Source organism: Fulmarus glacialis, unplaced genomic scaffold (assembly GCF_000690835.1).
Source record: "Fulmarus glacialis isolate BGI_N327 unplaced genomic scaffold, ASM69083v1 scaffold942, whole genome shotgun sequence".
Lineage (NCBI taxonomy): Eukaryota > Metazoa > Chordata > Aves > Procellariiformes > Procellariidae > Fulmarus > Fulmarus glacialis.
Genome location: NW_009198198.1, coordinates 52,704 through 64,657, shown reverse-complemented (window position 1 = coordinate 64,657; position 11,954 = coordinate 52,704). Strand labels below are relative to the sequence as shown.

General features: G+C 39.1%; 1 protein-coding gene across 1 annotated transcript; it reads right to left on the bottom strand.

Annotated features, from left to right (window-relative positions):
• Window positions 1–763: 763 nt before the first annotated feature.
• Window positions 764–7,855, bottom strand: LOC104073129 (cysteine-rich venom protein pseudechetoxin-like). The gene is made up of 7 exons (XM_009572807.1): window positions 7,796–7,855; window positions 6,383–6,502; window positions 5,810–5,897; window positions 4,574–4,719; window positions 3,734–3,828; window positions 2,012–2,100; window positions 764–974 (listed from the first exon to the last, which is right to left on the bottom strand). The coding sequence occupies exons 1-7, from the start codon at window positions 7,853–7,855 to the stop codon at window positions 964–966; spliced, it is 609 nt and encodes a 202-aa protein (XP_009571102.1). The 3' UTR covers window positions 764–963.
• Window positions 7,856–11,954: the final 4,099 nt, after the last annotated feature.

The window sequence follows — 11,954 nt, the reverse complement described above, 5'->3', positions numbered from 1 at the left end:
ATTTACGGTAATAAGAAAGAAGGAAAATTACAATGAATTGGTCAGTGAAGAATAAGTAATTTAATGATTGATACAGCAAAAGCAGATGTTAAAAAAATAATTTTGGAAGACACCCTTACTTGTTATTAAAAGCAAAGTTTCCAAATGCAGGGACATTTCTCCTTGGCTATCTATTTTTGTGAATTAAGCCCTTTTCTCAGACAGTTCTTTTCCATTAGAGGGCAGGTTTTGTTATGTGTATTTATGCTAAGTGCAATCTTATACTATAAGCAGGATCATTAATTTAAATGAAATACCTTTTTTTTTTTTTGCGTTTAAATACCACTGAGCATTTTACAGTAGAATGTATGTCAGCAAAAGATACAGACTCTAAACCAGAATAGTTCTAGTGGAAACTGCGCTGCTCTCCTAATTCCTTTAGCGAACTACATATTTCAGGCAATCCTGTTTATCTTCTGGTCTTGTTAACAGTACAATAGTTCAAAAGGTTGGTCAAGTTAAGACTAGTTGCATGACCAAGAACTATCCACCTATACTAAGAACATATAAAACATTTGGAAACCACAGAAATTTAAACAATGCTCCTTAAATAACATTTTGGGAAAAGAAAGATGTGAAAAGCTAACCATTAAATACATCTGGTACCCAAATGCCAAATTTCAGTTAAGATCTCCACTATGTTCTAGATCATTATATGAATAGAATATATACATCCTCCTACAGCTTTTTCTCGTGTGAGTCACTGGACTGAAGTTGGTCCTTCTGCATATGTGGGAGAGACAAGGTGGAATCTGTTTTTGTAAAAGAAGTCACTAAGGAGATGGATGTCCAGGAAGGGAAAAGTTGAGCCTGTTATTTTATCTCAGTTTTGCACTGGCAGGAAGCAGGGCAGTGAACTTGATGAAGCTATGGGTACATCCAGGAGACTTTGCCAAGGCAGTTGGAATAAACACCTTCAAACTTTCAAAGCTTGGCTGAAAATTAATTGAAACACAAAATTAATCGTAAATGGGAAATGAGAACCTGCAGCATTTCCTTTCAGAAAATTTTCCTTTTTGGAAATTTTTCCTTTTCATCAATATTTCTTTTCTCTGGAATTTTTTTCCTCTTTGTTGCCATTTACTCCACAGTAGCATCCAAAACCTTTGACCATACATACAAAATTCTTTGCTCTTTCAAGGAGGCTTATCAACTTTTCTGAACTTGCAAGGTGTTTTGTAATTTTCTTCCTTTATACTGCAGCTTATGATGAGAATTAAGTTAATTACGTAACAGAAGTTAAACTTGAAGTCTTGCATTATGAGACTCAGCCCATATATTTTTATTTTCTGTTAGAATTCTTAAAACTCAGATTTACTGCTTGCTCTTATCAAGTGTGTTGTTACTCCTACCTGATCAGCCACTGTTGTTCAAAGGAGGAAGAAGAAAAAAGATAAAGAAGTCCCCTCCTTCCCTGGCATTTCCTAGATTCAGGGATGAGAATTGCCTCTCTTGGGTATGGAAAAGCATATATACTGCAGCTGGAAATCTGGAGCTGAGATTTCTGCTCTACCATTGCCGTAAATGTGTCTGACCTCACAGCAGTCAATGCATCTTCTTAAACTAGGAAGTATTCATGAGAGTTTCCATATGGAGACCCAGACATTGTCACCTTTAATGAAGGTATCTAGGCCATATGAATATCTTGATCCATGAAGTGGAGGGTATCTGCGTCCCAATGTACATCAACTACTGTCTAACCTTTGCCCACCCTAAGTGGAGGGTATCTGCGTCCCAATGTACACCAACTACTGTCTAACATTTGCCCACCCTTATCATAGACTCCTTCTTCTTTTGTTTCACTCCACATCTAGGTAGAGCACCCAGCATGCTGAAGTGTCGTTCTGTAATAGTGCTTTTGGTCTGGTATTTGAACACATAAATTCAAAAACTTTCCATTTGCTCAAATTAATTGGGATTTTTTTAAAGCATCCACTTTACCCAAGCCACCTTTAAAATGCTTAAAACTTACTGCATAATCCATTCTCACAAGCATTAGGGCAATCACCACAGGGTTCTCCTTTTTTGTAGGGTGTCGCAATTGAACTTCGTAGATTCCCCCTGAAACATCAACATTACCAACATGAGCTATAAAGTCACTATAACATATCTGAGAATAAACCTTAACTATATGGATGCATACATATATTAATTTACACTTAATCTTTGATATATGTCAAACAATTTTTATATATGTGTTGGGTTTATCTGGAAATGTTTCGGTAGTGGAGCAGGGGGGGAATTTGCAGGGGCGGCTTCTGTGAGAAGATACCAGAAGCTGCCCAAATTTCAGACAGAGCCAGTGCCAGCCAGCTCCAAGTCGGACCCACTGCTGCCCAAAGCTGAGCCAATCAGCGACAGTGGTAGTGCCCCTGTGATAACATATCGAAGAAAGGGTAAAAACTGCTGTGCAACAGCAACCAGAAGAGAGGAGTAGAATATGTAAGAGAAACAACCATGCAGACACCAAGGTCAGCGAGGAAGGAGGGGAAGGAGGTGCTCTGGGCACTGAAGTAGAGATTCCCCTGCAGCCTGCGGTGAAGACTATAGGGAAGCAGGTTGTCCTTCTGCAACGCGGGGAGGTCCGCAGTGAAGCAGATATCCACCTACAGCCCATGGAGAACCCAGTGCCGGAGCAGGTGAATACGCCTGAAGGAGGCTATGACCCCATGGAGAGAGGAGCCCATGCTGGAGCAGGTTTGCTGACCCCGTGGGGGACCCACGCTAGAACAGTCTGTTCCTGAAGGACTGCACCCTGTGGAAGGGAGACATGCTGGAGCAGGTAATGAAGAACTGCAGCCTGTGGGAAGGACCTATGTTGGAGAAGTTTGTTAAGAACTGTTTCCCATGGGTGGGACCCCACGCTGGAGCGGGAGAAGAGCGTGAGGAGGAAGGAGCGACAGAGACAACGTGCTATGAATTGACCGCAACCCCCATTCCCCGTCCCTCTGCGCTGCTTGGGGGGAGGAGGTAGAGAAATTGGGAGTGAAGTTAAGCTAGGGAAGAAGGGAGGGGTGGGCAGAAGGTGTTTGTAGATTTGTTTTTCTTTCTCATTATCCTACTCTGCTTGATTGGCAATAAATTAAGTTAACTTCCCTAAGTTGAGCCTGTTTTGCCTGTGACAGTAGCTGGTGGGTGATCTCCCTGTCCTTATCTTGACCCATGAGCTTTTTGTCATGTTTTTTCTCCCCCTGTCCTGTTGAGGAAGGGGAGTGATAGAGTGGCTTGGTGGGCTATTGGCGGTCAGCCGAGGTCAACCCACTGCAATATATTACAATGTGAATGTGAAAAATAATTTTAGGCAGTTTATGAAATCATCACTCTGCCTTAAAATTCCTACTAAATTTTTTGTATTAATTATAGTCTTCACTGTACTGTACATATTGATATGCCTTTCTGAACCAAGATTTTAAATAGAATGTGGAAAATATTTATTTGTGATTTACTATTATGAAAATTAGGATCTTTAGGCAAATGAAATTTAATCTGAAAAGCAGTGTCACTTTTACGTGTTTTATGCTTTTGCTTGTTTGAAAATTCTTTTGGTGAGTATTTTTCTGTCTTTTCACATTCCTAATACACTCTTCAATGCTGTTCCTCAGCTATGGGTAATGTGCCTTATTACAAATTTCACCACCTCCTGAGTAATTTTGATAATGTAATAAGAAGTTCCAGAATCAGAATCAATACGTACATGGGGCAGTACTGGCAGACATAAAAGTATTTGTATTTACTGGTGGGACAGAAAGCGACAGCACATCCAATTTGATAAGAATTGTACCAAACCATCTGTAGGTATAAGAAAAAAATCATGGGAGAATGAAAAATATACATTTGAAAATCATTTAAGCACAATTGCATTACAGAAACATTTGCAACCAAGTTAAGTCACTTTATTTACCCTTCACAATAAAATATAAGTCCCTTGCTGGAAAAAAATTTTTTTCCCCTGTTTTCACCCCTGAACGACAGAACATTTAGGATATAATGATAATGATTTATCACACATATATATAAAACATTTGAGTTAAACTGTCTCAATTATATGTTTTCATTCAGTTAAAACTGTTGAAGAAGATGTAGGAATCATGATGTAAAATTTTGTATCCTGTGTTTCATGCAGGTGAACAGAGGAGATTAGCATAAGCCATTGTCCAACTGGAAACTCTCTGAGTCAATGGAACTCTGTAGACTGTAACAAACCTATTTATATTTCCTTCCTGATACTTAATAGGGATAACCCTATTCTTCCAGTGTCTCAGCAATTTTCAGATGTCAAACAAACAAATAAGTTTCTTCCCTTTGTTTCTTCCTGAGGTTTTGAAATACCAGTATCTTTACTCTGTAAAGACACTTAGCCTATTATTTTCATTTTAATTCTGTTACTTTGAAAGTTTTCATCTTATTTTGTCAGAATAACTCTCATGTCTCCATTGTACTTATTCCCCTTAGAGATAATGAGAGGGTAAAAGTTGCTTAGCTAACATATAGATATTTATTTGTTCAGCCTGAAATATAAAAAAGTTGCATCTACCTGAGTGTAATGGCCAATCACAGCACCTTGTGTTTTTGCTCCAGTTCCATATTCGAAATCTTTCTCCTCATTGTACCAGGCCTGAATAACATCTGACCATGGGAAAGGGGCGGATGACATGAAGAGATTTTCACCACATTGCACAGCTGAAAAGAGAAAGATACCGAGAAATGCATAAAAGATACATGTGTGAGAAAAAGGCAGCAAAAGGTGGTGTGATTTCCATGGAAGTTCTCATCCCAGATGGGACAGCAGGGTGGTTTTTGTTTTTTTTTTTCCAGTTCAGTGACATCACCCTTTGTCAATACTGAAGTTGTCACTTGACCAGTTTGCAACATGGCCAACCTGTTTGGCTGGTAGTTTGGTTGTTGACAGACCTTCTGCATGTCTGTAGATACACCTGCACATGTGCACCACAGATTCACGACTGTAATTTTGCTATTTGAAAGTTAGCAACCTAGTCATTATTCAGGTCACAGGTCAGTAATCTTGGGAAAATCCCAAAAATTCAAAGTTTACTTCTGGTACACAAAAAGGTGTCTACACTATCTTCACCTACTGTTTTTATCCAGGTCCAACCCTACTGTGTATGCATTCGTTCTCATCTGGAATTCACCTTAGCAAAAATCAGCGGATTTGGTTTTTAGGCAAAAAGTGTGGGGTCTGAAGGACAGTCCACATCTTACAGACAGATGTCAGTCAACACCATGTTGGGCACTGATCGTAGCTACTGTTAATGTAATATAGCTGTAACTTCAATATCCAACGACTGAAGTGTTTATATGAGCCTCCAAGACAGTTTTAGGTTGCAAGTTGCCAGGGGATTTTAAAACTATGAGTCTTGTCTTAGAAATTGTACTTAGCACCACCAGCCAGCTTTGGACCTTCACGCTTTGCCCCTTCCTTCCCAGACAGTTTCATCTAGCACATGCAAGCTGGTTTCTGCAGTAATCTGGGTCTAGATTCTCTTCTTTCTGATGATATTTCGAGAGAATATGGTTTCTCACTATGATTTTTTTCACCTGCTGAAGAAAATGGGATACACCTGTGTAAAACTGATACAATTGGGATGAGACTGGGATTGAACTTTTCTCACTTACTGGACAGATTTATATCCAGAATTTTGCCTTTATGGTATCTCAAAAAAAAAAAAAAAAAAAAAGCCAAACAAAAACCAAACTGGTCACATCAATAACATGTATGACATTATTCAGTTAGCACTCATGCTTCACTTACTCGTTGTCCTCATGTCAGCAGGACTGTGACTTAAAGTACATTGATTGGCCCATTTTTGGGCATTCTTTGCAGCCAGAAGACACCATTCCTTAATGAAAGAAGAAAATATTAGTCATTCAGACACGTACCAATTAATAACCCCTCATGAAGGAACAGCATTTGGAAATTACACTTCAAATCAGAAAAAATCAGATACAAAATCCTTTTCTTCCCCTTTTTTGGGAGCTAGCGAGAGTAGGAACAAAGTTACTATGCACCCAGGAGAAGAATAGAAACTGTGAAGACTGATAAAGAATGCATCAGAAAGAATGAACAATGCCATGGCTCCTCCTTTTCCTTTTCTTTTTCCTCAAAAAAAAGAGACATTATTGTTCGTGCACCACAAAATTTTCCAGACTTATTTTTCCACCTGCCCAGCTTCATGTTTCTTTTGGTGCTGGCCATGCTCAATCCTTAAGAAAGGTCTTGAGGGTGAATTTGTAGCTAAATAAAATAATGTGACCTTGCATACAGTCCTGTATCTCTCACAGGGTCCATTACTCATTGCAAATAGGTTTACAGCACACAACTTACCATCTTCATCATGTTACTGGCAGTTGGTTTTACTCCTCTCCTGAGGGTGTTATGTTTGTCAACAATCAGCTCCTGCTGACCTGTTTTGCTAGTTAACACAGCATCAAAACCTTCAGGTTCCTAAATGGAAAGAACATGTTATATTTCTTTTTTATTTGAACGTAACTAAATCATGAATCCTGTCTAGGAAATATTAAAATACCAAAATACTAATACCAACCAAGGAGATGATCCTTGTGATGGAAAACATACTGCGATATGCTTTGTCTCCTAAGTATCTCTAGGAGTGCTTCCATGTGGAGTAACACTTTAAGTTGTTCCATAGAGTAGATCTTAGCAGTAATAACACTGGTTCCTGTGTCATATCTGCCAACCCTTTGTGGATGGCTGAGATATCCTGGAACATCTCATGTGCCTGTAGAATCTTAAATTTAGGCAACAGAATCAGACTTAATTTACTATTAATATAATTTCCTTCATGAGGTTTTGAGGAAACAGGCTCTAAAAATCAGCTGAAGACATGAATGTACTTATAATGTGTTCCCCTTCTTCAGTATTTTAAACATGCCTATCAATGTTTTTTTATGGAAGGAACCTGTTGTTTAATCACAGGATCATCATAGACCTCTTCTGGTACTTCATCAGGACATACCACTGAACAAAAAGTGTGCCTATGCTTTTCATGACAGAGATTTTCTTTCACTCCTGCCATAACTGATAGCATTTCTCAAACTTTTGATGTGTTTTCTGATTAAAAAATAGCCATGTGAAGAACTCAGCCTCCTCTTTACAACCATTCTCACTAGTCTTCTAGGCTACAGCATGGAGAGCAGAAATTGAAGAATTAGGGGGAAATGTAGTCAAGTCTTCAGTCACATTAGTGTTTCTAAAGCAGAAGTAGCAAACTTCAAACTTCAGACTGAGTATGATTTGGGAGGAACCACTCTAAGCGTGCATTGAGTATATTAGTTCGTTTAGCTGTTTGAGGGAAATCAGTGATACACGTTGAGATGATGGGACCGTGAGCAAAGGGAGAGGCTCAGGACCTGTGGCACAAGGAAGGGAGAGAGTTAGGTAACTGCTGCTTGTAAAAGTGTGGGGAATTAACAGGAAGAGGGCTGGATCTTTGGGAGATCCAGATTACTGGATCTGTGTATGGGAGCTTCTGGAAAATATAGTTATCTCTGACCCAATTCATAAGTAACAGTGAGCCTATAGAGATGGTTTAGTGTGCAAGTGTGGAACCAGTCTACTGCTTTGAAATTAAACAGACTTCAAGGATAAATGCTTTCCAGATCCTAGATATCTAATCAGGCTCTTTCTGCATATGATCAGTGTGCATAGGAAAAGCCATATTCAGTCAGACCACGAGTGCCTCGGATCCCATCCAGATTTACAAAGTGTGGATCCTACCTGTCCAGTGGACGGAGGCAGCACAGCTGCGAGACACAAGAACACCACTGGCAGAATCATCTCTGAAAAGGGGAGAATGAGAATTTAATTTATTTTTTTACAGAGCTTTCATTTCTCTGAATACATAATTCACCTTTCTTCTGTGTATTTCCTGGCTTTTTCTCAAGTAGCGAGGTAAAGTTTTCTTTCTCTCGTCCTTCTCTCCTCCTCCCATTTTTAGAAGTAAAAAAATAAAATTAATTCCCCCTCTGCATTTCCAAATTTCTATGAATCAACTGCTTTGTATGTCTCTTACTTCCAGCTGTAATCCTGGCAGAACACCTTCACCTGAATTCACAGTACAGGAGGACATCTGTGCTTCCCTTCCTGTAGGAAGCCTTCTGCTCATTGTCCCACTGTGAAACGGCTGAGGTGGGATGCTGCTTTTAGCTTGTTTCTGCGTCTGTGCTAGTCTGAAATTTTCCCTACTCCCTATCGCCTGCTTTGAATGGACTGCATTGGTTAAAAGGGGTGTTAGACACTCAGCCCATGTGCAAACCTCTATGATTAGGTGTCCGAGTCTAGATTCAAATACCTTACTTAATGCACTGCAAAACCTTGCACGCGAGCTGGGGCACAACTGCCTGGACCAGAAAAGGACCAGCACCGGCTTCCTGGGGAAGACTTGTTTCAGAAAGCTTTTTTGTTTTTATTTCTTTAAAGACACCTCTTGATCGTATTACAAGTAGTGTGGAACAGCAACAGAAATGATAGCCTTCTCTAGTTGAAGAAGCAACCACCAGACTCTAGACTCCAAGACTCTACCTGTTTAGGAGGCTCAAAGCACCATACCGTCCCACTACAGTGATCAAGGAGGTAATAGGTCACCTCAAAGTTCTGGTCTCTGATTGCAATCAGTCGTAGGAGTTACATTCAGCTTGTTTCTGCTTAGGTACCTTGGGCAGGCAAGCAGGTGACTAGAGAGGAATTTACTTGTTTTGGCATTTTTCCCAGCCTCCCACTCCGAGAGAATTTATGGGCACTTTGCCACAGAGGTATATTATTAGTTCAACTTCTTACTTGGTTTTGAAGGACTGCTGGTTTTAGTTTTAATTTATTCTTGGGGAAAGGTCAATAGGTTTTGCTGATCTTTCCATACTCAGCAAAGCCCCTTTTCCTTGAGGCAACCCGTTTATATATAACACAAGGTGCTCCTGCTCATGGAGAACATGTGGTTAAGAAAAACTACCCTTTTCCAAACGTTACAGCAAGGCTCATTTTCCCCACCAGCTTGCTTACATTGCACTGGAGGCAACCCACAGTCGGCAGGGGAGCTACTCCAGCTCTGCTAACGAGCAAAACCCATTGAAATGGACTGGGACTATGGACAGCTGTAGCTCAGAGGCCAAAAACTGGACAGATTGGTCACATCTGTACAATTAAACTCTCACAGCCTCCAAAATAGAGTGGTTTATTCCAAGCACTTATAGTTTAGGAAAAATCTAGTTGATCCGGGAGAAAAACATACTATTCTGATAATTAACAGTGTAAGTCATTGATTTCTTGTTCTTGGTATTGCCTTATGTCATTTATGTTTAATTTTGAGATCACCTACGCCTCCCTGAAGCACTTTAGAATCACAGAAGTTTTTTCTTACTAACTTCTCTGCCACTTATTCCTCAGAGCCATTACAAAACTTTGCAGTGTATATGACCTAGATGTTTAACAGTGAAAGATTATACCCCCAATAACATGAAAAATTATTCTTTTCACTTCATTTCTAACTAGAAAGTAAATAGAAGCGGGGGTTATTTTTAGCTGTACTCAAGTTACAAGCAAAAATCCGTCTTTTGAGTGCAAAATGTGATGATACGCAAATAGAAAACAACCCCTTTTGCACCTAAAATATGTAAAAACAAATTCTCTGTTTCAATGGAAAAATAACTCTTTGTTGAAATTGTGAAGCTTTCTATTTTGCAAACCAAACTGAAGAAGCTAACTTAAAGACATGGACAAAATATTCATTCACTGTAATATTTTCTATGAATTAACTTACAATTAAATATAATTGGTAATTTAATACACGATATGAGTTTCAAAATGCCATTGGAATGCTTTTTAAGACCCAGTGGGTTTCCTTTTCCAAGATATTAACATACTTTTGGCAATCCCGCTGATTTCAACCAAATGCTTATAGTTTATGAGATGTAAATTTAATTGCTCTGCATTAATTTCTAGGCACTGGTCCTAAAATCAGTCTCTCTGTCCCCCTCCCCTGTTCCCCCTCAATCAAACACAAATCAGGACATGTGCCAAGTCTTACTGACTTTCCTGCAACTCCATCTGTGTATAGGGATCTGCCACTGAAAGATGGTGCTTTAGCATCCCTAGTATGTATGAGATTAGCAAACTTGTGTGGATATGTTTTTCCCATCCCTCCTCCTAAAAAAAAAAAAAAAAAGTGTATCCTAAATTATTCATGCAATTGAATAATTATTACAAAAGAACATTCCCATTATTTTTTATTATCCTTGAAAAACACCTGAAATGGAATAATACTAGCTGTGATTTCACTTGTACAGCATTGTTGCACAAAGTCCTACTGAGCAGCCACCTTGCACAAGAGTGGTAAGTTGCACAAAGAGGTAATTTCCTCCCTCTGAAAATAAGTGGTGATAGCTACATATAGCAATGGAATATACTGAACGGAATATATATCCAATTCAATATGTTCGGTCTGTCTCTGTCTCTTTCTCTATGTACATACAATCTGCCAAGATGCTGCTTTCTTGTATACAGGCAGCTTTTCCTCTGTTTTCGATTGTTCATCAATTTTCTCTCCCTTTTTTTCAGCTCATGTTACACTATTGCCGATGTAATCCTTATTTTTCACTGCATAAAATCCTCTTTCTGTGGCTGTCCTAAATTGTCAGAAGTCTTCTGACAATAGGTTGCATTTAGTACGTGAAAAAATTGCAATACTTTAAACAAACAAATCAATCCAAATCCTACCTTTTGTTTCGGAAGTTTCTTCCGTCCTTCTACAGCTGATTGTGGAAGTGACCAGAGTTCTTCACCCGAGGGTAATTTATAGCTCTTCTGTTTCCTGATAGGACAAGGTGACTCAGGTTCTCAGGTATTATAAAATTCAAATAGTGACCAGACAGAACAGCGCATTTGTCAAGTGCACATTCTTCCAAGAAGGAGCTTGTTTGCTTGTGTTCCATTTTTATTTCCTCTTACGTCTTGTATTGGAAGAGATGAAATACTCTGAAATGAGTTTTGTATGTATTGCTCCTTATATGTGAAATTTGCAGTCAATGTCAACGCCAAGTACAAAGGCTCTCTGCTAATGATTGACGCATCCAGTTGTAGTGAGACTCGATCTTAATCTCTAGCAATGCAAATAAACTCAGCTGGCTACTGAGGTGTCTCCAGACTGACATTGTGGTAACCAAGATGGAATCTTGCCTATTGATTTTTCCATGGGGGTAAAAAAAGTCTTGGGCCAAGTTCCTGTTCATGCTATGGCTTCTTTACATCAATCCTATAGTATAAAAGTCAAAGGAGGAGACAAGGGTATTTCTGTAATTGATACTTTTACCCAGTATTGGATAAAGATTAAAAGACTATTGTGTGCATTAGCATTAAAACATATACAGTAGTTTGTCTGGACATTTCCGGGTACATGGAGTAAAATGAGAATGGGTGGAAATACTGCCAGATCAGAAGGATATCTGTGTGCACAAATGTGGACTGTTTCTCTCCACGTTTAGTTTCAAGTAATTGCTGACCAGAGCAGCTGTCATTGTCTGCTTTTATATAAAATGTTATTTTTCTATTTAAATTCAGGTCTTCCTTCTTTGTAGTCACTCAACTCCTACCCTACTCCCTTGTGAAGTGTGCCTTCAAAACAATTTTTTGCTTTTCATTACCTGGGAAACCAGCATATTGGCTTTACCAGACAAAATGGCAGTGGTGTGATTTGTTGTTTTGTAATTATATGGAAAGGAACACACTGTCAGCAAGTTTGTGGTTGACACCAAATTGCAGGGAGCAGTCAATATGCTGGATAATAAGGTTGCCGATCAGAGGAATCTCAAAAAACTGGAGAAGTGATTTCACAGAAATGATCTGAAAGTAAATAACTGAGAGAGACCAATTGCCTAGGGAGCAGCTC